Source organism: Pituophis catenifer, unplaced genomic scaffold (genome assembly GCF_029215685.1).
Source record: "Pituophis catenifer annectens isolate HBS135680 unplaced genomic scaffold, rPitCat1.0.hap2 SCAF_4, whole genome shotgun sequence".
Lineage (NCBI taxonomy): Eukaryota > Metazoa > Chordata > Lepidosauria > Squamata > Colubridae > Pituophis > Pituophis catenifer.
Window position 1 is genome coordinate 2,926,600 of NW_027256884.1, and position 25,126 is coordinate 2,951,725.

The 25,126-nt window shown below is 46.0% G+C and overlaps 1 protein-coding gene across 1 annotated transcript in view; it reads right to left on the minus strand.

Moving 5' to 3' along the window:
* DGKH (diacylglycerol kinase eta) overlaps window positions 1-11,137 on the minus strand; it is a 109,335-nt gene extending 98,198 nt beyond the window's left edge. The window contains 1 exon segment of the mRNA XM_070942767.1: window positions 10,766-11,137. Coding sequence (XP_070798868.1) covers window positions 10,766-10,948 — 183 coding nt within the window. The 5' untranslated portion in view covers window positions 10,949-11,137.
* Between the last annotated feature and the right edge of the window lie 13,989 nt (window positions 11,138-25,126).

Here is a 25,126-nt window from a genome sequence, read left to right on the forward strand (position 1 = left end):
GAGACCTTCTGACGAGCCAAGTCAGTGCGGAAGCCAGGTTCATTTAACGTCCATGTGACTCACTTAACAACGGCAGGATTCATTTTACAGTTGTGGCACGAAAGGTGGTAAAATGGGGCAGAACTGGCTTCGCCACTGTCTCGCTTAGCAATGGAAATTCTGGGCTCAGTTATGGTCGTAAGTCGAGGACTTCCTGTAATCATGACCGAAGAGGAACACAGTGCCAAGGTCACACGGAAACATTTAAAGTGGACCCATTCTTACAGCAAGCACATTTTTTTCTTAAAAAAAAAAAAACATAATAAAGACAACATTTAGCCTCAATTATGCCGACTCATATCGGCACCCAAAACTCGGAGCTGACCAACATTTCTATTTTTCTAGAAGATCTACTGGTTAAATATGGGCTACAAACCCTGCAGAGAACTTGAATGAAGCACAATTGTTACAGGAAGACAAGGGGTTCTTGGGGAGGGGGAGGAAATGACTCATATTTTCTAATAATACAATTAATAACTAATTATAGCATCTCTGGCTGATGTTTACAGACTTGCAAAGCTGGCCTTCTTAATTTCAGAAAAAAACTATTCTTTCACAAATCGTCGGAGAAGCGTAATTGACAGAAGCAATTTTTCCCGCCGAGAGAAAAGATTACAGCTAGACCTCGACGTACGACGCTTACTGAGCCCAAATTTGATGTCGCTGAGTGAGAAAGTAAGTTTTGCCCCCATTTTACGACTTTCCTTGCCACGGCTGTTCAGTGAATCTCTGCGGTTGTTAAATTAGTAACTACAGTTATTAAGCGAATCGGGGCTTCCCGATTTGTAGGAAGGTCACAAACTAGGATCACGGAACCCCAGGACCCTCCAACCGTCATAAATATGAATCGGTCAAATTTTGATCCCCTGGCCATGGGGATGCTACAATGGTCGTAAGTGTGACAAATGGTCCTAAGAGCCTTTTTTCAGTGCCGTTGTAACTTCAAACGGCCACTAAACGAACTGTTGTAAGTCGAGGACTAACTACCTACTACCGAATTGTGAGATCAAAGAAGAGGCTTTTTGATATCTGGTAGCAGAAATAATATGATTTTATTTTATTTATTTTTTTGCATCCTTCTGCTGCTGAGCTGCACTGAGTCAATGGCCAACTTTAGAGAAATACGTCTCTGTGAAATAAAAAAAGCATCAGAATAGACCTGGAAGGGACCTTGGAGGTCTTCTAATCCAACCCCTTGCTATTCCATTTCAGACAAGTGGCTGTCCAGTCTCTTCTTAAAAACTGCAGTGATGAAGCATCCACAACTTCTGGTGGCAGGCTGTTCCACTGGTTAATTGTCCTCACTGTCAGGAAATTCCTCCTTAGTTCTAAGTTGCTTCTCTCCTTGATTAGTTTCCACCCATTCTTCCTTGTCCTGCCTTCTGATGCTTGGAAAAATAACCCCCTTCTTTGTGGCAGCCCTTCAAATATCGGAATACTGAATAAACTGAAATAAATTGAAAAAAGGGACACCGAATCCCTAGACCTTTTGTTCCAGTGAATGTCAGCATGTGCTGATTATTTTATCCGACTTTCATATGCTACCGGAATAAATTATCTGCGTTACTGTTAGCATTTATTCTTCTGAAGCACAGCTTTGGCTATTGTGATCTGTTTCTAACAGCAGCCAACAAAATCTGCTTGCGATAAGAACTTGTCAGACATGAAAGCAATGCTGATTTCCCCGTTCCTTGATCTCAAGCAGCCACTTTCAGAACAAAACAAAAATTTTCTTCCTAAACTTGGTGGTTTCGTTTTATGATTGATTTACGGAGCAGTATTTATAAACTACTCCAATCTGGCCAACGAAAACCCCGCTGATTATCACGGTGGGTATCTTATTATCTTTTAAAAGCTTTATTTATTCTCTCTTCTGCTGCTTTGTTTTTCAAATTCCTTGCTTGATCGTTTAAATGAAAATCTTTTTGTGATTAGTAACTCCAGGCCTGGCTTAGAATTTAATTGTTTTAGTAAAGCCTCGATGCCTAGACTTAGTTTAAAGACAGTTTCTTCTTATTATTACCGCTTTATAAAACCTGGAGTAATGCAACCAATTTTGGTCACCATGCTACAAAAAAGATTGTTGAGACTTTGGGAAAAAGTGCAGAGAAGAGCAACTAAGATGATCAAAGGCCTGGAGACTAAGACATATGAAGAACAGCTGCAGGATTTGGATATGGCTAGTCTAGAGAAAAGAAGAATAAGGGGTGACATGATAGCAGTATTAAAATACTGGAGGGGCTGCCACAAAGAAGAGGGGGTCAAATAATTCTCCAAAGCACCGGAAGGCAGGACAAGGAACAATGGTTGAAAACTCATCAAGGAGAGAAGCAACCTGGAATGAAGGAGAAACTTCCTAACAGTGATGACAATTAACCAGTGGAACAGCTTGCCACCAGAAATTGTGGATGTTTCATCACTGGAGGTTTTTAAGAAGAGTCTGTCACTTGTCAAACGGTAGAGGGTCTCCTGATAAAGCAGGGGGCTGGACTAGAAGACCTCTAAGGTCCCTTCCAACTTTGTTATTCTATTCTATTCTATTCTATTCTATTCTATTCTATTCTATTCTATTCTATTCTATTCCATTTCACTCCACTTCACTCTACTCCATCCTATCCTATCCTATCCTATCCTATCCCCTCCCCTCCCCTCCCCTCCTCTCCCCTCCTCTCCTCTCCTCAGGGGTGGGCTGCGGGAGAACCTCTAGCTAAGATTCTGTGCAGTTCGGAGAACCCCCAAATCCCACTCCTGGCTGCCCCTGCCCACCCCACCCTGCCCCTCCCAGCATTCCCCACGCAGCCCGTTTTGGATGCAGGTAAGTGCAAGGCTCATGTGGAGGTGTGGGGAGGGTGAAAAACGCCCCCCCCCCCGAAGTTCCGGAAGGCCCATTTCTGGCCTCCAGAGGGCCTCCGGAGCCTGGGGAGGCCGTTTTCACCCTCCCCACACCTCCCTTGAGGAAAGCCTCCGGAGCCTGGGGAGGGCAAAAACTCCCCCACCACCACCATGGTGCAGGAGGCCAATTGGGCCACGCCCACCCAGCAACCGGACACTAGTTTTGATCTAATTGTCTTTCTGCATTTTCTGCATCTCTCGTGAAAGATACGGAACAAAAGGTCTGCAGAAAGAAATAAAGGGCCCTTTCACCTGTCAAAGAATTCACATCAGAAGCTCATCCGAGGGAAACTCATACTTTTTCATGGAGAGAGGGGGGAGGGAATCCTACGGGTTAAGGTTAGTGCATCAGAAGCTATTACATATAAGGTATATTTGGTGCTTTGAGTGAGTGTTAATTCCTGGTGGCTGCCTTGACTTGTCCCTGAAATTTAAGATTTTTGGGAGTGGTTTGTCCTTCCCTTTTTCTTGGGCTGAAAGGGGGGTGACCAACCCATTCTCATCCAGTTAGCTTCATGCCTAAGGCAAAACTAGAACTCACAATCTCCTGGCTTCTAGCTTAGTTCTTTAACCACTACAGCTAAACTGGTTTTCTTTGCCTAAATTACGGAGGCAAAAGTGCTGATCTGAATTGCCGGCAGCAAAAGCTTATAGAGACTGTCAATTTTTTTTATAAATACAACTTTGTGATTTTTATAATTACAAAGCTTGGCGTGGACAAAATTTGACAATTTGTAGATTTTTTTTTTTTTTACAGTCTCTACAACAGGGGTGAAATCCAGCAGATTCTGACAGGTTCTGGAGAATCGGTAGTGGAAATTTTGAGTAGTTTGGAGAACCGGCAAATGCCACCTCTGGCTGGCCCCAGAGTGGGGTGAGAACGGAGATTTGCAGTATCCTTCCCCTGGAGTGGGGAGGGAATGGGGATTTTGCAATATCCTTCCTCCAGGAGTGGGGAGGGAATGGGGATTTTGCAGTGTCCTTCCCCTGCCATGCCCACCAAGCCACAACCACAGAACCGGTAGGAAAAAAAAATGAATTTCACCACTGTTCTACATTCTATCTCAGACTAGATTCCCAGCTGCCGATTGCAATGGCCGAACCCTTTGGCCAATTTAAAAAGAAAATTGGAAATTTTGTTTCTTCCTCATTGGCTGCTTTACGACACCCTTGGGGGAAAAAAATCTGGAGAATTTGAAAACCAGAATACCCCTCGGTAGCATTTGGTTTGGCCCAAATAAAGGTGTTTGGCAGCTGTGAATGTTGAATATCGTTTTTTGAATGGGTGGTAGAGACAACCATGAAGAAGCTACAGAAATGGGTGCCATTTCTGCATCTTTTGTCATCCTTTTTGGCTAATGTCTAGTCTCCAAATACAGAACTGCTTTCCCAGAGTGCTTGCCGTTCATATAAAGAATTCATTTCATAAACACTAAATCTGGGAATATTCATGATCGCAATCCATTGGTAAATTAGCCACAAAGATGGATAGGATAGGAAATTAGAGACCGGAATGGAAAGACTCTTTGAGTCCCACAATGGACGAATGGCTGCAAAAGTGGATGGACAGATGGCTTTAATTGACTGCTTTGATTAAAGATTTTAAAAACAAAACAAAACACAGAATTACTTTTATTTCCGTTTGGAAACCTCTTCTGGACTTGGTGCTCGAGGTGGTGGGAGGAAATGAAACGTCGATTTTGGGTTTTATTAATGAGATAGGTTGGTTATTATAGAGATGGCTACTTTATACTATTATGTAAAAGTAAAAAGTTGAGGTTTGATGCTATTATCTTACTTTAGTGCACCAAAGGCAGTGGTGGGATTCAAATAATTTAACAACCGGTTCTCTGCCCTAATGACCGGCTGGGTGGGCGTGGTCATGGTGGGCGTGGCCAGGGGGTGTGACCGGCAGCACTCGGCCTCCTGCACCGCCTGGGAGCAAAAACGGGCCACAGGGAGAGCGCGTACCCCCCCCCCCGTGCCCCGTTTTGGGCCTAGTGGGCCTCCCTGCACTTACCTGGGAGCCAAAACGGGGCGTGTGGGGACTCCTGGAAGGGGTGGGGCCGGAAGGGGCAGGGTCAGCCAGCAATTTAACAGTCGCTTCACCCGAACTGGCTCGAACCAGCTGAATCCCACCACTGACCAAAGGGAGTCGGAAGTCAATGCCTTTTCTTTCTTTTCCAACTTTTCCCTACACATTTCCCTTCTCTCTCCCCTATTTTCCTACCATTTTCTTTAACGAATAATAATTTTTTTAAAAAAACATTGTAAACAGGAAACAAGAGGTTATTTACCACTGCATGTTGGTGAGCTGTATACAAGTAAATAAATTGCACACTCATTTCAATCCCTACTTACAGTGAGCAACTACCAGCAGGATACTTTGTCCTCAACACAGGCAGTCCTCGGCTTACAACCCACAATGGAGCCCTACCTTTCCGTTGCTAAGCGAGACAGTTGTTATTTTGCCCCGTTAAGTGAATTACTGCAGTCTAGTTAGTTAGTAACACAGTTGTTAAGTGAATCCGGCTTTTGCCATGGACTTTGATCATCTGACGGTCACCAAAGGTCACCCCAAGACCCCTGGGATATTGCAGCCGTCATAAATACAAGTCAGTGTGCCAGATGTCTGGATTTTTATCCCGTGACTGTGGGGATGCTGCAACCGTCATAAGTGTGAAAACCCGTCATAAAATCACTTTGTTCAGTACTGTTGTAACTTCGAATGGTCACCGAAAGAACAGTTGTTAAGTCAAGGACTAGCTGTATCGCACCACTTTTTACACCAGACGAAAATGTGGCAATGACGCTTCGATACAATTCGGCACGGATACCTGCAGCCAGAGGTGGTATTCAGTTGGTTCGAACCGGTTCACCCGAACCGGTAGCTGAAATTGCGGGCAGCTCTATGCCATCCTATTTAGGCACATTTTTGAGGCCAGGTGCATGCGCAAAAGTCACACACGTGAGCAAAGCACAGGCGCGGAAGGCAGGCACGTATCTGGCATGTTCACGTACGAAGCGAGTGTGCACACGCGGGGCAAACCAGTAGTAGCATAATGTGAAACCCACTGCTGCCTGCAGCCATATTTATTTATTTAGAAAATTTATATTGTCACCTACTCGCGCCTGGCGACTCAAGGCGGCTTACAAGGCCATAAAAACACAATAGAAAAGAAATAGAAAATAAGAAAAATAATTTAAAAAAATACATAAATATCAGAGAGGGAGGGCCTGGATTTCTCCTACCGATTCCCGGCCTTCAAAATTTTCTATCTCCTTCCTTCCATGGAGAAATTCGAAAGTGCTGCCAGGGAACAAACCGTTCTCAGAAACTGACATCGTAACCCCTCAATTCTTCTACGCAAGACTTAACGGAAAGCAAATATCAAATTCTGGTTCTACTCCGAATCCAGCCATCCGTACAACAACAACAACAAAACCCTCATCCGTTCCAAAGACGAGCTATATTTCAAAGCTTGGCGTGGAGAGAACCCACACCAAGCATAAGGCCAATATTCCCCATTTTTCTCCGTTTAAATTTTATCGGATCATGGGGTCCGATTTCTTTGTCAAAATTAAGACCATCCTGCCATGAAGGCTTGGATTTGATGTAAAAGCCAGGAATTGGGCTCAGTTTGTCCTACAACAGTGATGGCTAACCTTTTTGCCATCATGTGCCAAAAGTGGAGGGAGCGGGGGGGGAGTGGGCGCGCGCATGCCCACACCCATAATTCTATGCTCCCCGCCCCCATGCATGTGTGCACGACACACACACACCCGTGCTTCCCCCACTTTTGGCATGTGATGGCACAGTGGGCCCGGTAGGCCCGTTCTTCACCCTCCCCAGGCTCCAGAGCCTTTCTAGATGTCAGCACTTCAAGCTGCATTTACTCTAGTGCTGACATAAGAAGGAGAAGCGGAGGCATCTGGAAAGGGACGTTTGACTTTTCACCTACTTATTTTCCCTGGAGATAATATCCCCTAGGAGATGGGATGGGAGGGGGGAAATTCCTTTGAGCTGGAGCAGTAGATTAGGGGTAGAGTGACTTGGAAGATGGCCAATGAGTGCAGAGGAGTGGGGAACGGAAAGGGAGGGTTTTGGGTCAGGAAGTCAGTGTTGGCTACGATGGAGTCGGAGTGAATGTCGTGCTTAATAAATGGGAGTTTTTTCATCAAAGACTTTGTTTGAAATGCAATTTATTTGAGACGACCTCTAGGAGCCTGGGGAGGGCAAAAACTGCCTCCCCCTCCACCCCCCGAGGCCCTCCAGAGGCCGGAAATGGCCTGTTTGCCAACTTCCAGTGGGCCTAGAAGGGCCAAAAATCAGCTGACCAGCGTGCACATGTGCACCAGAGCTGAGCTCGCGTGCCCACCGACATGGCTCATGACGTGCCATAGGTTCACCATCACGGTCCTACAACAATTGTGGTCTTCAAAAGAAATATACAAAGCCCAGTTGCCTCTTGAAAAAAAGCACCTTTGGGACAACCATGGCCAGGAGGATGGAGAATCTCCATAGATATTCCTTTGAAAACATTTTGCTTCTCATCCAAGTAGCTTCTTCAGTTCTGAAGAAGAAGAACTGAAGAAGCTTCTTGGATGAGAAGCGAAATGTCTTCAAAAGAAAAAAGTCCAGTTGCCTCCTAAAAAAAGCACTTTTGGGACAATCGTAGCTGAGAAACAAACTACGACTTGAGAAACAACTGCAGTATAAGAGATCCTTGACTTGCGACCAAAACCGGGATCAGAATTTCCGTCGGTGGTGGTGAAGTCAGTTCTATCCCATTAGACGATCCTTTTTTGACACAACAGTTCAACAAATCCCTGTCATTGTTAAGTGAATCTTGTGGACATTAAGCAGATCTGGCTTTCCCCATGGACTCTTGCTTGTTGGAAGCTGGCTGGGACAGTCTCAGATAGTGACCACATGACCCCAGGACCCTAAAACTCTCATAAATATATGCCGATTGCCAAGCGCTCAAATTTGGATCAAGTGACCAGAGGGATTCTGTGATGGTCATAAGTGTGAAAAACAGTAATGAGTCCTTTTTTTCAGCCCTGTTGTAAGTCTGAATGGTCGTAATGGTCGTTAACAGGCAAGGATTGTCGTTATTATTATCAGAATCAGAGAGCTGGAAGGGACCTTGGAGGTCTTCTAGTCCAACCCCCTGCTTGAGCAGGAGATCCTGTACCATTCCAGTCCAGTCTCTTCTTAAAACTTCTAGTGGCCAGCCGTTCCACAGGTTAAAAGAATTACAGAATATTTGGAAAAGGGACCTTGGAGGTCTTCTGGTCCAGCTCCTTGCTCAAACAGGAGATCTTATCCCATTTCAGACAAGGGACTGCCCAGTCTCTTAAAAGCCTCCAGTGTTGCAGCACCCACAACTTCTAGTGGCAAGCCGTTCCACAGGTTAAAAGAATTACAGAACCATCTTTGGAAGGGACCTTGGCAGCTGACTCATACTTATGACGGTGGCAGTGTCCAGGGGTCACGTGATCCCTTTTTGCGACCTCCTGACAAACAATGTCAATGGAGATTCATTTAACAACCATGTCTCTATCTTAACAAATGCAATGGTTCACTTAACCACAGTGGCTAGAAAAGTCATAAATTGGGTCGAACTCACTTAACTAATGTTTCATTAGCAACTGAAATTTTGGGTTCAATTGTAGTCGTAACTCGAGGACTGTCTGTCTATCTATCTATCTATCTATCTATCTATCTATCTATCTTCTATTATCTATCTATCATCTATTATCTATCTTCTGTTATCTTTCTATTATCTATCTATCTATCTATCTTCTATTATCTATCTATCATCTATCTATCTATCTATCTATCTATCTATCTATCTATCTATCTATCTATCTATCTTCTATTATCTATCTATCTATCATCTATCTATTTATCTATCTATCTATCTATCTATCTATCTATCTATCTTCTATTATCTATCTATCTATCATCTATCTATTTATCAATCTACTACTATCTATCTATCTATCATCTATCTTCTATTATCTATCTATCTATCTTCTATTATCTATCATCTATCTATCTATCTATCTATCATCTATCTATCTATCTATCTATCTTCTATTATCTATCTATCATCTATCTATCTATCAATCTATCTTCTATTATCTATCTATCTATCTATCTATCTATCTATCTATCTATCTATCTATCTATCTATCTATCTCTTTTAATGACCCCATAATCCCTTGCATGGTGGAGCTGAGTGTTTACTGGCTGGATGCCCTTCCTATCCCCAATGCGGAGTTATATTCAGCAGATATATTCATCTATCTGTCTGTCTGTCTGTCTGTCTGTCTGTCTGTCTGTCACCAAATCATCTTTGGCGATGCTGGTAGCTCAGTCTTAGGCCAGAGGAGCCCTTGCCATTTCCTTGGTTTCCATCCCAGCCTTTTGGAGGCTGGTTGAGCAGCTGGTGAAGAGGTCACGGGAACTCAGCTATGGGGTCACCACGGTCATGAAGGAAGGGAGGGTGGCTTTTAGCCAGGAAACCTACCACACTGGCAAAATGGAAAAGTGGAACTAGACTCCCAAGTGGCCAACAAAAGGCACAGCTGCTTCCCCCTTGCCTTGGGCTACCATGACTGGATCCCTTCCAGCTACATGTCTATGGAGACACTCCATTATCCAAGTCATTGTTGTCCCAAAGGTTGCTTTTTGCAAAAGGCGACTGGACTTCCTCATTCAAGAAGCTTCTTCAGTCCCAGCTGCACTTTTAAGGTGCTTTGAGAAAACTCTTTGACCTGGACCCCCACTCCACCCAACCCCCCACCCCGATCCAACTCAAGGGAAGCCTCTGTGCAAACTTCCAGCTGCCTTTCTCTATATTTTTTCTGGAGTTCTCCCAGATGATTAAAAGCCTGGAGACTAAAACATATGAAGAACGGTTGCAGGAAATGGGTACGGCTAGTCTAGAGAAAAGAAGGACTAAGGGGGACAATACAGCAGTATTCCAGTATTTGAGGGGCTGCCACAAAGAGGAGGGGGGGTCAACCTATTCTCCAAAGCAACAGAGGGCAGGACAAGAAGCAACGGATGGAAACTCATCAAGGTGAAAAGCAACCTGGAACGAAGGAGAAACTTCCTAACAGTGAGGACAATTAACCAGTGGAACAGCTTCCCACCAGAAGTTGTGGGCGCTCCATCACTGGAGGCTTTTAAGAAGAAACTGGACAAATCCCTTGTCTGGAATGGTCTAGGTTCTCCTGCTTCAGCAGGGGGCTGGACTAGAAGACCTCCAAGGTCCCTTCCCACTCTCTTATTCCGTACAGCTTGCCTTCAGAAGTTGAGGGGTGCTCCATCACCCGAGGGGTTTAAGAAGAGCCTGGACGATCCCTTGTCTCAATTGGTACGGGGGTCCCCTCCTCCTTGAGTGGGGGCTGGACTAGATGCTCTCCAAGCTCCCTTCCAGCAGCTCCGTTCTGATGGAAGCGCAGCACATCTGGAGCGCGCCCGGGTTTCTCCAGCTCAAGCCAGGCGAGCCAGAGCTCCGGAGGGTGGGGGAAAAAAAGGGGGGGCAGGAAGCGGAGACAGGCAGACCCGGGACGCCCCCCGACCGCTGTCTCTGTCTCCCGGACGCGGCCCGGCTGGGGAGGGAAGGGAAGGAGGCGGCTGGGACTCCTCCAGCTGTGCGCAACCGGAGCAGCGAGCAGGAGAGGCGGCCAGCCCAGGCAACCAGGCGCCGCTGCGCTCAGCTCCCGAGGCAGGAGCGCGGCCAGGCTCCATCCCTCTGCCGGGGGATGCCCGGGACCCCCCGTTCCCCCTTCCCCGCCGGCCCCGGGGCGCGCCCACCTTGCTCCGGATCTGGCCCGAGGTGGAGACTTTGCGGATGAGTTTCTGCGGTCCTTCGGGCTCCCCTTCGCTGTCCGACGACTCTTCGCCCTGGGCGGCTGGAAGCCCCGCGGCGCCCCCGGGGTCCCCCGGCGGCTGTTCCCGGAGCCCGGCGGCGGTCAGTCCCGCCTCGGCCCCGGCCATCTTCTCTCCGCCTCCGGCCGGCCGGCTGGCTGAGCGCAAGAGACCCAGCCCGGGCACGGGAAGCGGGGAGTCCGACGGGCGCAACAGCCGCTCCCTGCTTCTGCCGCCTCCGCCTCCGCCTCTTTTTCTCCTCCTCTTTTTTCTCCTCCCTCTCTTTCTCCTCCTCCTCCTCCTCCTCTTTTTCTCCTCTCTCTCTCTTTTTTCTCCTCCTCCTCCTTCCTCTTTTTCTCCTCCTCCTCTTTCTTCCTCCTCCCTCTCTTTCTCCTCCTCCTCTTTCTTCCTCCTCCCTCTCTTTCTTCTTCTCCTCCTCCTCCACTTCTTTTTCTCCTCCTCCTCTTTCTTCCTCCTCCCTCTCTCTCTTTCTTCCTCCTCCTCCTCCTCCCTCTCTCTCTTTTTTCTCCTCCTCCTTCTCCTCCCCCTCCTCCTTCCTCTTTGCTCTTCCCTGGGCGGAGATGGAGGCGGTGGCGGGGATCAAAGCCGAGGAGGAGCGGCCGCCACCGCCAGGCTCCAAGCCGGCCCCGCCTCGGCTCCTCCAGCGACCGCCTCTGCCGGCTTCCGCAGCCGTCGCCGCCTCTCTCTCTTTCTCTCTTTCTCGGGGAAGCCGCGCAAAGCCGGACGCGCAGGAGGCGAGCAAGTGGGGAGGAAAGGAGGGGGCTCTCTTTGCAAGAAACCCGGGCGGGGTTCGGGGCTGCCAGTGGGTGGGTGGGCTTTGCAAGAAACCCGGGCGGGGGTCAGGGGTGCAAGGGAGGGAGGGGGAGCCACCTGGCTGGCTAGCGCGCCCTGGAACGGCGCAGGGGGTCCCGGGGACGGAGAGGGAAGGAGGACGGTGCGCAAAGAAGGGCTGGTTCCAAGAGGATCGGAGCGGGTGCGCTCGGAGCTTGCTGGATTTGTTGGGGGGGGCAAGAAAGCGAGCCCCCCCCATTGAACATCTGGCAGAAGGGCTTCTGGGGAAGCTGGGGGCTGCCTTCAATCAATCCGAATAGAGCTGGAAGGGACTTTGGAGGTCTTCTAGTCCAACCCTCTGCTCAAGGTTTTTAAGAAGAGGTTGGACAGTCAACTTGTCTGGAATGGGAGACCCTCGACCGTTTGGGATAAGTGGCTGTCCGATCTCTTCTTGAAAACCTCCAGTGATGGAGCACCCACAACTTCTGGAGGCAAGTAGTTCCGCTGGTTAATTGTTCTCACTGTTAGGAAGTTTCTCCTTAATTCCAAGTTGCCTCTCTCCTTGATTAGTTTCTATCCATTGTTCCTTGTCTGGCCTTCAGGTGCTTTGGAGAATAGGTTGACCCCCTCCTCTTTGTGGCAGCCCCTCAAATATTGGAACTCTGTTATCATGTCCCTCCTAGCCCTCCTTTTCTCTAGAGTAGCCATGCCCGGTTCCTGCAACCGTTCTTTATCTATTTTTTCTCCAGGCCTTGGATCCTCTTAGTTGCTCATCTCTGCACTTTTTCCAAAGTCTCAACATCTTTTTTGTAATGTGGCGACCAAAATTGGCTGCCGTATTCCTGGTGTGGCCTTACTAAGGCTTTACAAAACGGTACTAATACGTCACGTGGTTTTGATTCCGTGCCTCTGTTTATACAACCAGGGATTGTATTAGATTTTTTTGGCTGCTGCCGCACACGGCTGGCTCCCGTTTAAGGGATCATTTCATTTTTTTTTTTCATTTTATTAAATTTGTATACCGCCCTACTCCCGAAGGACTCAGGGCGGTGAACAGGCACAAAATAAAACACATAAATACGAAAGTTAAAACATGATTAAAACCTAATTAAATAATTTTTGCCCGAGACAATTTAAAACTCCCAATAATTAAAAACAAATTAAAATTTGAGTTTAAAAATTTAAAAGAAGGGGAAAAAAATTAGGCCAGGCCGGCCTGCTGGAATAGGAGTGTCTTCAAAGCACGGCGGAAAGTGCGCAGATCCGGGATCCTCCGTATCTCCGGGGGGAGCTCGTTCCAGATAGTGGGTGCCCCCACAGAGAAGGCTCTCCCCCTAGGGGCCGCCAGTCGACATTGTTTGGCCAACGGCACCCGGAGGAGCCCCTCTCTATGGGAGCGTACCGGCCGGTGGGAGGCTGTTTGTGGTAGTAGGCGGTCCTAAGCCATGGAGCGCTCTAAAGGTGGTAACCAAAACCTTGAAGCGCACCCGGAAGACCACCGGGAGCCAGTGCAGCTCGCGCAGGAGAGGTGTCACACGGGAGTGCCATGTTGCTCCCATAACCACCCGCGCAGCCGCACTCTGCGCCAGTTGGAGCCTCCGGATGCTCCTCAAGGGGAGCCCCATGTAGAGAGTGTTACGATAGTCCAGGCGGATCGTCCACTAGGACTCCAAAGTCCCTCTCACAGTGACTGTTTTTGAGCCAGGTTTCACCTGATCTGGACTTTGTACCATTGGTTTTTCCTGCCCAGGTGTAAAACCTTGCTAGGGATCTTCTAGCTAGGGATGGAGAACAGGCCTGCATACTGCATCATTGTCCATTGCACATTGTCCCAAGAAAAGACAAATGATGGTGTGATTATCCCAGCAAGGAAAGAGAGAGAGACAGAGAGACAGAGAAAGAGGAGGGGGGTCTACAAAGGATTGGTTTGGGGTTCTTCCCTACTCCTAGAGGACCTAACCCAGGGGTGGGTTTCAAAAGTTTTAGCAAGGGGTTTTCTGCCCGGTTTTATTTTATTTATTTTTATTTTATCTCGAATTTATATACCGCACCCTGAGGGACTCAGGGCGGTGTACAGCCAGATAAAAACATACAATACAAACATTAAAAACAATTAAAAAGATATATATTAGTTTGACCCCAATTTAAAATAACAAACCAATTAAAAATATTTTAAAAATATATTAAACCAGCCCGGCTTGCTGAAAAAAGAAAGTTTTAAGGGCACAGCGGAAGGCACCGAGGTCTTGGATCCTCCTTATCTCAGGGGGCAGCTGATTCCAGAGGGTAGGTGCCCCCACAGAGAAGGCCCTCCCCCTGGGGGTCGCCAGCCTACCCCCAACATGGTTGCTGGGTGGGCGTGGCCTAGTCGGCCTACTGCACCACCAGGGGGCGTTTTTTACCCTCCCCGGGTTCCAGAGGTTTTTCTCGAGCCTCTGGGAGGGTGAAGACGGCCTCCTCAAGCTCTGGAGACCGGAAATGGGCCCGTTTCTGGCCTTCCCGAACTTCTGGTAGGCCCATTTTTTGCCCTCTCCGAGCCTTCGCACACGCCCTGCACTTACCTGCATCCAAAACGGACCATGTGAGGACTCCTGGGAGGGGTGGGATGGGGTGGGCGGGGCCAGCCAGGAGTGGGATTTGCGGGTTCTCTGAACTGCACAGAATCTTAGCTAAAGGTTCTGCCGAACCCCTGTGAACCCCCAGCAGTCCACCCCTGACCTAACCCTAGGAGAAAACCCATTGCCGAAATGCGTTTATGCTCCGGTATAAATGAAGAAAGTCTCCCCCCCAACAGTCTTCATTATTATAACTCTTATTTTAATGTACATACAACCGTCATTGAACCCACAATTTCTGTGGCTAAGCGAGGGAGTTTCTTGAGGGAGTTTCGCCACGTTTTATGACTTTCCTTGCCGCAGTTCTTAAGCGAGTCCCTGCAATTAAATTAGTCACACACCAGTGGTGGGTTCTAACCGGCTTTACTACCGGTTCTCTTCGTGCGCAGCTAAAAATAAAGAAATATAAGGTAGGAATAACACGGAGGCGGGTGGGAGGGCCCAACTCCTGGACAAAGAGAACCGGTTCGGTGACGTCATATCGTCACCGCTACTGGCTCGGCCGAACCGGGCCGAACCCACCACTGTCACACATGCTTGTTCAGCGAATCTGGCTGGGTCCTCACGGACTTGGCTTCTCAGAAGCTTGGAAAAGGGGATCGTGTGATCCCGCACCCACACACACACTGGGTCGATCCGAGTCAGTGGCCAAGGGTCCAGATTTTGACCACGGGGAGGTCGCAACAGTCGTAAGCATGAAAAAGGGTCACAACAAGTCACTTTTTTCTGCACCACTTTTTTTCCGCGCCATCATAAGTCACTTTTTTCAGTGCCGACATCCAACGGTCACTAACCGAACCGTTGTAATTCGAGGACGAGCTGAAGTTGCGCTGGTTGCAATGTTGCCTCTGCTGCCCAACCCATGCAAAGGGCCGAAGACGCCGCGAGTTGGAAGTGTCCTTTCCCATCCTGAGCTGGCAGGAAATCCTGGACAAAGAGAACTGGTTCGGTGACGTCATATCGTCACCGCTACCGGCTCGCCCGAACCGGACCGAACCCACCACTGTCACACATGCTTGTTCAGCGAATCTGGCTGGGTCCTCACGGACTTGGCTTCTCAGAAGCTTGGAAAAGGGGATCGTGTGATCCCACACACACACACCGGGCCAATCCGAGTCAGTGGCCAAGGGTCCAGATTTTGACCATGGGGAGGTCGCAACGGTCGTAAGCGTGAAAAAGGGTCACAACAAGTCACTTTTTTCTGCACCGCTTTTTTTCCGCGCCATCCTAAGTCACTTTTTTCAGTGCCGACGTCCAACGGTCACTAACCGAACCGTTGTAATTCGAGGACGAGCTGAAGTTGCGCTCGTTGCAATGTTCCCTCTGTTGCCCAACCCACGCAAAGGGCTGAAGAAGCTGCGAGTTGGAAGTGTCCTTTCCCATCCTGAGCTGGCAGGAAATCCTATTGGCATGAGGTTGGCGGCCTCCATTCTTGATTCCCATCCCATTTTTTATTTCCTGTGTTCCTGCACAACGGAGTCGAACAGATTGTGAAGGGTTGTAGCTACAGCTGCCTTTGGACAGAGCCAGGAAAAGGGGGAGACCCGGATGGCTTTTAGAAAACGCTTTCTAGGAACTGGGCCAAAATGTTGGAGGCAACATCTCGAGAACTTGGCGGAAAACGGATCCAGCCAAGGGAAAGGTGCTCCTAGACCAGTGATGGAGAACCTCTTAGAGACCGAGGGCCCAAACTGCAATCCGAAACCCACTGATTTATTGCAAAGGGCCAACACGGCAATTTAACCTGAATAATGAGGTTTAAAATAATGATAAACAAGGCAGAGTTCAGCTAATTGTTCTAAGAAAAACGTGATAATGAATGCACTTTTAGGCCCCTTCATTTTTTTCCCTGCTTTTGAAATATTACATTTAGCAACAATAAAAAAGAAAAACTTTTGTAATATCATTTCTCTCTTTCCCTCCCTCTATCTCTTTCCCTCCCTCCCTCCCTCTTTCTCTCTCTTCTCCCTTTCTTTCCCTCCCTCTCTCTTTCCCTCTCTCCCTCCCTCTCTTCCCCTCACTCTTTCTCTTTCTCTCCTTCTCCCTCCCTTTTTCCCTCTTTCCCTCCCACCCTCTCTTTCTCTCTCTTCCCCTCACTTTCTCTCCCTCTTTCTTTTTCCCTCCCTCCCTCTCTTTCTCTCTTTCCCTCCCTCCCTCTCTTTCCCTCCCTTTCTCTCTTTCCCCCTTTCTCTTTTCCTCCCTCTTTCCCTCCTTCCCACCTTCCCTCCCTTTCTCTCTCTGCTTCCCTTTCTCTCTTCCCCTCACTCTTTCTCTACCTTTCTCTCTTTCCCTCCCTCTTTCTCTCTTTCCCTCCCTCTCTCCTTCTCTCTTTCTCTCTCTCTCTTCCCCTCCCTCTCTCTTTCCCTCCCTCTCTCTCCCCCCGTGGGAGAAACGCGATGGAGCTCGGCTGGGGCAAGGTGATCGTGCCCACAGAGAGGGGTCTGAGTACCATCTCTGGCATGCATGCCATTATAGGTTCGCCACCACTGTCCTAGATTTAACAAGAATTCGTTTAGCGACTGTTCGAAGTTACAACTGCACTTTAAAAAGTGACTTATGAGAGTTTCTCACACACCCGTTGCAGCATCCCCTCCGGAGAAATTTTCTGTTGTTAAGTGAAACATTTGTAAAGTGAGTTTTGCCCCATGTTACCACCTTTCTTGCCAATGTTGTTAAGTGAATCACTGGTTGATAAGTGAGTCACATGATTCTGAAGTGACTCTGGATTTCCCCGTTGACTTTGCTGGTCCGAAGGTCTGCAAATCTTTTTTTATTAGGTATAATATCAGAAAAAAATTGATAAAGTGTAAAATTTAATATTGCATGTATTAACAGCTGCAAGGATTGTATTTGCTCAGCATTGGAAAAATGAAGAAATACCATCTGAGGAAGAGATAATTAGGAAGATATTGGACTCTGCAGAAATGGACAGCCTTGCATTGAAGATTAAACAGAAAAAAGATACAGAATACTATCAAACATGGAATTCATTGTCTCAATGGCTGGAAAAAAAGGGGAAAGATTAGGAATATAATCTGCATTGTTATTGTTAAGGAAACAAAATAACCCAGATAACATGATGATTATTAAGCACTAAATAAATGTAATAGTAGAAAATTAATAAAACTTTATTTTTAAAGTCACATGACCCCAGGACACTGCAACCGTCATAAGTACATGCCAGTTGCCAAGCCTTTGAATTTTGATCACGTGACTACAGGGAGGCTACAAATGTGTTAAGTGTGGAAAACGGCTTTTTCAGTTTTTTTCAGTGTTGCTGTAACTTCGCACTTCGCTCATTAAACGAACTGTTGTAAATCCAGGACTGCCTGCAGCTTCGAAGAGTCAGTAAATGAGCTGTTGTAAGTCGAAGAATATCTGGGAAGATCTTTCCGTCAGTGAGCCACATAACATTAAGAAAATTACACTTCCCTTCCTCTGGATATCCCTCAAGTTTGCTTGAGGGATATCCTCAAGCAAAGAAGGTGCTACAGAGAAATTCAGTGGAATGTAAGGTTAGACGAGCAAGGAGAAATCTACCAGTACAAAATTGGAGCTAGCTAAATATTTTCCAGGTTAAATGTTGGAAACGAGAAAGCAGATAGATAGATAGACAGATAGATACATAGGTAGGTAGGTAGGTAGGTAGATAGATAGATTGATAGATAGATAGATAGATAGATAGATAGATAGATAGATAGATAGATAGATAGACAGACAGACAGACAGACAGATACATAGGTAGGTAGGTAGGTAGGTAGGTAGGTAGGTAGGTAGATAGATAGATAGACAGACAGACAGACAGACAGACAGACAGACAGGTAGGTAGGTAGGTAGATAGATAGATAGATAGATAGATAGATAGATAGATAGATAGATAGATAGATAGATAGTTTTGGTAAGGGAGATCTCCCCTTTGTAAACCAGTCCGTCTAAATTTTCTGTATCAATTATTAATCGTTGAGATGCGATAAGAGCTCTTCGCCACCAAAAGCATTAAGGGAATGCGATGGATATCCGGGATACCCAAATGAACAAAAATTTCATCTCCGTCTAATCGAAAATTGAAAAAGGCTTCTTCCTCCGCCAAAAAGCACTTAATTAAATTTGGTGGAAGGACTTTTACTGGGAAATGTGCTGATTGAAGGCAAATTGGCCACGATGCCTGTATCATCATCATTATTAGCATTTACACTCTGTAGTGGATTAGGGTCCATTAGAAGTCTTTGTGGATGCAGCTGTTAGGCGAAATGGTAGCTGTAAAGAAACTTTTTTAAAAAATTGGTTTCATTTGAGTTTTTAAATTTTTATTTGTTTGTTTGGGATTTGGAATTCAAAGCCACTGCGCTTTGAATCGAGAAACTTTTACCATTTTTCTAATTTTGAAGGGTCAGAAAGTGCTTTTGCAAGCAGAACAGGGCAAGCAGTTCCCAACTTACGACCGTTTGTTTAGTGGCCATTCGAAGTTACAACAGCACTGAAAAATGGGACCGATTTTCACACTTACGACCCTTTTCCACACTTACGACCGTTGCAACATCCCCGTGGTCACGTGATCAAAATTCAGACGCTTGGCAACTGACATTTTAGATCGTATTTTATTCTAACTGCATTTTTAATCGTGCGCTATTCCAATTTCATTTAAATTGTTTTACCAAACTTTTGTAATGATTTGTTTCTGGAACTCTGCACTTCGATATGGCCCAAGGGCTAATCAATCAATCAATCAATTCATTCATTCAACTGACTCATACTTATGACGGTTGCAAAAGTCCCGGGCTCACCTGATTCCTTTTTGTGACCTTCTGACATACAATGCCAATGGGGGAAGCCGGGTTCATTTAACAACGGTGTCACTAACTTCACAGCCCCAGTGATTCACTTAGCAACTGGGGCCAGAAAGGCCATACAATGGAGCAGAATTCACTGAACCGGTGTCTCACTTAATGACAGAAAGAGGCTCTGTTGTGGTCGTAAGTCGAGGATGTAAGTATTCAGCCAGACGGCCAAGAATCAACTTGGACGGAGAGAGCAAAGTTCCAACTGCGTATAGTTTTAATAATAATGTTGGGATAACGGCCTCTCACACGTCGTAACTTTGCTTTTCGTGGTTTATGAGAAAAAGGAGGTTGAGAAAAACCCGAAGTGCGGAGACCTTCCTAATGTCACGGCTTCCTCACAAGTTGCGGTGTTGAAGGCGCCAAGCCAAGCCACATATTTCGGGAGTCACACAGACGGAAACTTAACTTCAGAGTCTGCAGAGGTGGCCAGAGCTCCTGATGAATTGCTCCTTCATTCTTTCGCCATATATGCAGATAAAACGACATTTCACAAGAAGCCGTTTCCCCAGAAGACCTGAGGCAACTTCGCATCTGTTGCTATTCTTACATGGACAGAATAACAAGAGTTGGGACCTTGGAGGTCTTCTAGTCCATCCCCACTGCTTAGGCAGGAGACCCTGTGCCATTTCAGACAAGTGGTCGTCTAGTCTTTTCTTTAAAAACAAAAACAAAAAAAAACCCTCACACACAACTTCTGGTAGCAAGCAGTTCCACTGGTTAATTGTTCACGCTGTCAGGACATTTCTCCTTAGTTCTAGGTTGCTTCTCTCCTCGATTCGTTTCCATCCGTTCTTTCTTGTTCTGCCTTCTTGGTGCTTTGGAGACTTAAGTTGACCCCCTTCTTCTTCTAGTCCAACCCTCTGCTCAAAAGTTTTTCAGAAGAGATTGGACGGTCACTGGTCTGAAATGGTAGCGCAGGAGACCTTCTCTGCCATTTCAGACAAGTGGCTGTCCAATCTCTTCTTAAAACCTTCCAGAGATGGAGCAACCACAAATTATGGTGGCAAGCTGTTCCACTGATTAATTGTTCTCACTGTCAGGAAGTTTCTCCTTAATTCCAAATTGCTTCTCTCCTTGATTAGTTTCCATCTGTTGCTTCTTGTCCTGCCTTCAGGTGCTTTGGAGAATAGCTTGACTCCCTCTTCTTTGGGGCTGCCCCTCAAATATTGGAAGGCTGCTATCATGTCTCCCCTGGTCCTTCTTTTCACTAAATTACCGGTAGACATATCTAGTTGCTGCAACCGTTCTTCATATGTTGTAATCTCCAGGCCTTAATTAGTTTCCATCCATTGCCTGACTAGGTGGCTCAGTAGCTAAGACACTGAGCTTGTCGATCAGAAAGGTGGGCAGTTCAGCAGTTCGAATCCCTAGTATAGCTCTCCTCCATGAGCAGGGGTTTGGACTAGATAACCTCCAAGGTCCCTTTTGTTATTTTGTTAGTTGCAGTATAAGAGAAAGTTTGAATGTTTGACGTCCAGTTTCTACTTCCAATTCCACCCTTCCTCGGGAACAATTCGCCTCCTTTTTAAAAACGTTTCTTGTCATTTCTTTGTTCTTTGATCGTTCGGAGCACTTTTTATCTATTTTTTTTTCTATTGGCTTTTTTTAAAAAAAGTCTTTTAAAGCCTTCTTGGCACTATGTCTGATGCTAGGAACAGAAAGGGCAGTCAAGCTGGCTTGTGACTCACTCCGAGGCATGTTAGGCAGGAAAAGGATTCGGTAAAAAATAATAATAAAAAAATAAAAGAGAGAGAAGCATCTGGCTCATTGTGGAAGCGCATCCTTCCACTTGGAAAGGATAGGATCTCTCTCGTTTCAAGGATAGGATCTGGCTTTCCAAGTGATGACAAGATTCAAGGGAGCGTGGAGGGTAGAGTCAGAAATAATTCAATCTTCTGGAGGTTTCTTCCCCATTCATTGATAGAGGGAAAATTGCCCTGAATTTCCCCAGTATTTGATTAAATATTTAGAATTTAGAATAACAGAGTTGGAAGGGGCTTTGGAGGTCCTCTAGTCCAACCCCCTGCTTAGGCAGGAAACAATACACCACTTCAGACAAATACAATCCAGAATGAGAGACAGGTTTTCTCTCCTCTGGGAACACGAAATATTAAAAGGCTACGTAGGAAGCCATTTGGGTCTTGCGATCTAAGGACACATGTCTATCTAGGCCTCCAAGTCCAGATCTATTTCATCTCACAAAATATGCTAGCAATATAGTGTTTGTGACTAATCTTCTACCTGGTGAGAAATCTAGCTTCATCTCCCTTCACGGCGTCATCATCTTAACCCATATATTGGTTCAAACATTGTAGCCTGTTGTGAAATCAAATGCGAAGAGGAGGAGGAGGAGGAGGAGGGGTGGAGGAGGAGGAAGGAGAAGGAAGGAGGGAAGGAGAAGAAAATAGAAGGAGAAGAGATGGAGGAAGAAGAGGAGGAAGGAGAAGAAGAAGAGGAGGAGGAAGAGGAAGAGGAAGAAAAGGAGGAAGGAGAAGGGAGGAGGGAAGGAGAAGAAAGGAGGAGGAGAAGAGGTGGAGGAAGAAGAGGAGGAAGGAGGAAGAAGAGGAAGAGGAAGAAGAGGAGGAGGAAGAGGAGGAGGAAGAGGAAGAGGAGGAAGGAGAAGGGAGGAGGGAAGGAGAAGAAAGGAGGAGAAAAGAGGAAGAGGAAGAAAAGGAAGAAGAAAAAGAAAAAGGAGAAGACGACAACTTTATTTGTCCAAGTGTGATTAGACACACAAAGAATTTATCTCCTTGTTAATGCTAGTTTATTTCACTGTTAATTCTTCATGCTAGGTTTTGTCAAGTGTGGCAAAATCTATTGCTAGGAGCGGGACTATATTACTCCTTTGAAACTGGAATGGTTAAAGACAACTTTAAGCTGCTTCAGGTGGAGGCTTGAGAAAATGATGAAGACAACATCACAAGGAGGTGGCATTTTTAAAGCAATAAACACAACATCTGTGGGGCACATTTGCATCATTGGAAGGGGAGGTAAGGATAAAGTGGAGAGTTTAATCCCATAGCAAAGTTTACACACCGCACCGCGTTGTCAAATTAAATAGGAAAACTGGCTTGTTTTCCAGAACGGGAGATATTAAAAGACAATTTATTGATGACATTGGAGTGGAAGGGAGATAAGACCAAAGTCAGGTGCTCAAAAGGGAAATATAAGTTGCCAAGGTACCTTGTTGCCTGGAAACTACAAGCAGAGAAAAGGCTCTTAGTTGAGAATAAAAAAACACAGAAGATGTGGATTGTTTCCAATGTTGTGTAGCTACACACCAATACCACTTGTGGGCATTTTGTGGCTATGCCCAACCTTGCCAGATGTGCTCTCTCTCTCTTCAGAAAGATGCCCTCCTGGGTTAGCTGTGTGGTGCATTCTAATTTAGGCGAAGCAGACATACTGCGAACTCCGGAACTTAAAATTTTAAAAGAATTAAAATTTTATTTTACTAAGCTTTCGTCAGCTGTCTGCTGACATCATCAGAGTATTAAACTACCATTACAAAGATCTCTGCCTTTATATGCCATTAATCAATTTGGCCCTTGCACATGTAAGGCATATAAAGGCAGAGATCTCTGTAATGGTAGTTTAATACTCCTGACGATGTCAGTAGATGGCTGACGAAATCTTAGTAAAATAAAATGTTAATTCTTTTAAAACTTTAAGTTCCGGAGTTCGCAGTATGTCTGCTTCTTTCTTTACTAATAAGCCTGGATAATAATAAGCCTAATAAGCCTGGAACTCGTATTTTTAGAATAGTTTGTTTATATATATATATATATATATATATATATATATATATATATATATATATATATATATATATATATAAACTATTTTAGTGCATCCTGATAATTGCATGAGCTAAGTTTGCATCTTTTTCAGTTTCACACCTTTTTTCTAGCTACAATCTTTGTGCACGAGTGTCATTTAAATACCTGTTGGTGAAATTAAATCAGTTGGACGATAAAAAGCAATGTTTTGCAAGCGAAGAACAAGAAAAGCTGTTCTGAGGACAGACAGACAGATACACACAAATTCCTTGTGTTTGAGAAGCTAGGATGCACATCAACGCACACGGTTGGGCTGCAATAACAGATACAGGGTGTCCTCAACTTACGATCACCACAATTGAGCCCCAAAACTTTCTGTTGTTAAGTGAAACATTCATTATGTGAGTTTTGCCCCTTTTTACGACCTTTCTTGCCCCGGTTGTTAAGTGAATCACTGCAGCTGTTAACCCTAGTAACAGGGTTGTTAATTGAATCAGACTTCCCCATAGACTTTGCTTGTCAGAAGTTGCCAGAGGGGATCACGTGACCCCAGGGCAATGCAGGGCAATTCTTCAGATCTGAAGAAGCTTCTTAGATGAGAAGTGAAACGTCTTCAAAGAAAAACCAGAAAGTCCAGTTGCCTCTTGAAAAAGCACCTCTGGGACCATCGTGACCTGGATGACTGAGAATCTCCATAGACGTTGTCTATGCAGATCTGTACATTGGGGAAACAAAACAGCCACTTCATAAACGCGTGGCGCAACATAAGAGAACAAACCCATCAGGACTAGATTCAGAGGTCCATCTGCATTTAAAAGACAAAAGGCCACTCTTTTGAAGACAGCAATGTCCACATTTTGGACAGAGAGGACCGCTGGTTTAAAAGAGGGGTGAAGGAGGCCATCTGTGTCAAAACTGAACATCCCTCTCTCAACAGACGGGGAGGAACACGACACCACCCTGTCTCCCATCCACAACACAGTTCTTCCAGCAGTTCCAAAAAGGCTCCACACCCATTTGCACCACTCAGGTGACCCTGAGGACACCGATAAATCTCCAAGTGTCCTCAACCACTCTCTAAAAAGGATGCAAATGACCAGCTGTCTGCAAGGAGCATAAATCCTTCAAATTCTCCACCATCCAGTCAGAACTGGAGAAGCTTCTTGGATGAGGAGTGAAACCTCTTCAAGGAAGAACAAAGTCCAGTTTTGCCTGTGGGGTAAAAAAATCATCCTTGGGTTTCGCCCTCCGTGTTCCTAAAACAAACAAAAAAAGCCTACATCTATTTGGAAGCTGCAGCTGCATTTATTGAAGGTTGCATTTGCTGCGCCATTAAGCAAAATTAGATCATTGGAAGTTCAATGTTTTTCCCCAGCAACGGGAGAAATCTAGTTGGGAAAGGAATTGATGGGCGAACCGCAGAGACGGGAAGAGAGTTTAATCCATTATTGAGTAGATCTTCAATTTCGGAGCTTCCCCAATATCGTTCCGACCGTAATTGGCTGTCATGCAACGCAGAGAAACTCTCGCTTACAACTTCTTCCCTTTAGACAATGCAGGATAAATGTTCTAATTGGAACGTTCGCTAACGAGAGGCTTGCAGACGTAAAGGCGCAGAAGGAGACATTAAGTCTAATAATGTCTCTCTAACTGCAGCTTATTGCGAGAATAGTTAAAGCCAGATATCCTTATGTATGAAGCATGGTGCGCCGAGTTGCACAACTACTCGACGGGAGTGCCCAAGCATGTGCAAAGTGCCTTTTGCACCTGTTCTGTCCCTGTCTCACACACGCACACAAACAGTCAGCCAGGGGTTAAATAAAACTTGCAGACAATAAATTCCTTCGATAACAGGATTGGCAGCAACCCAGTAGCTGCTTGCCAAGAACTTTACTCACAGAGGGAGGTGTTCCTCCTCCGTCAGATAAACCAAAACAAATACACAAAGTCAACGAATTGTCAAGTCCAGTCCGTATTAAATCCAAGGCAGGCAGATAACGTACTTTCAGAGATACAATGCGACTCGCTAGTTGTTTAGTTTTGTCCGTCACAGAGCCTGAATGGCCACCACACCCCCTTTTATCCCCTGTGGGGTGTGGTCCAGTGACTCATCTTAATCTCTGGCACGCCTCCTTTTCTGCTGCGTGCGCTTGTCTCTCCGACACTGGCGTGGATCCAGGCAAGACTTAACTCCGTCACTGTCCGACTGTGACTGCTCGGCGATACCTGGCTCCTGGCCAATTTCTTCTCCTTCGGGAGACACCTGAGGCATTGCCAGAG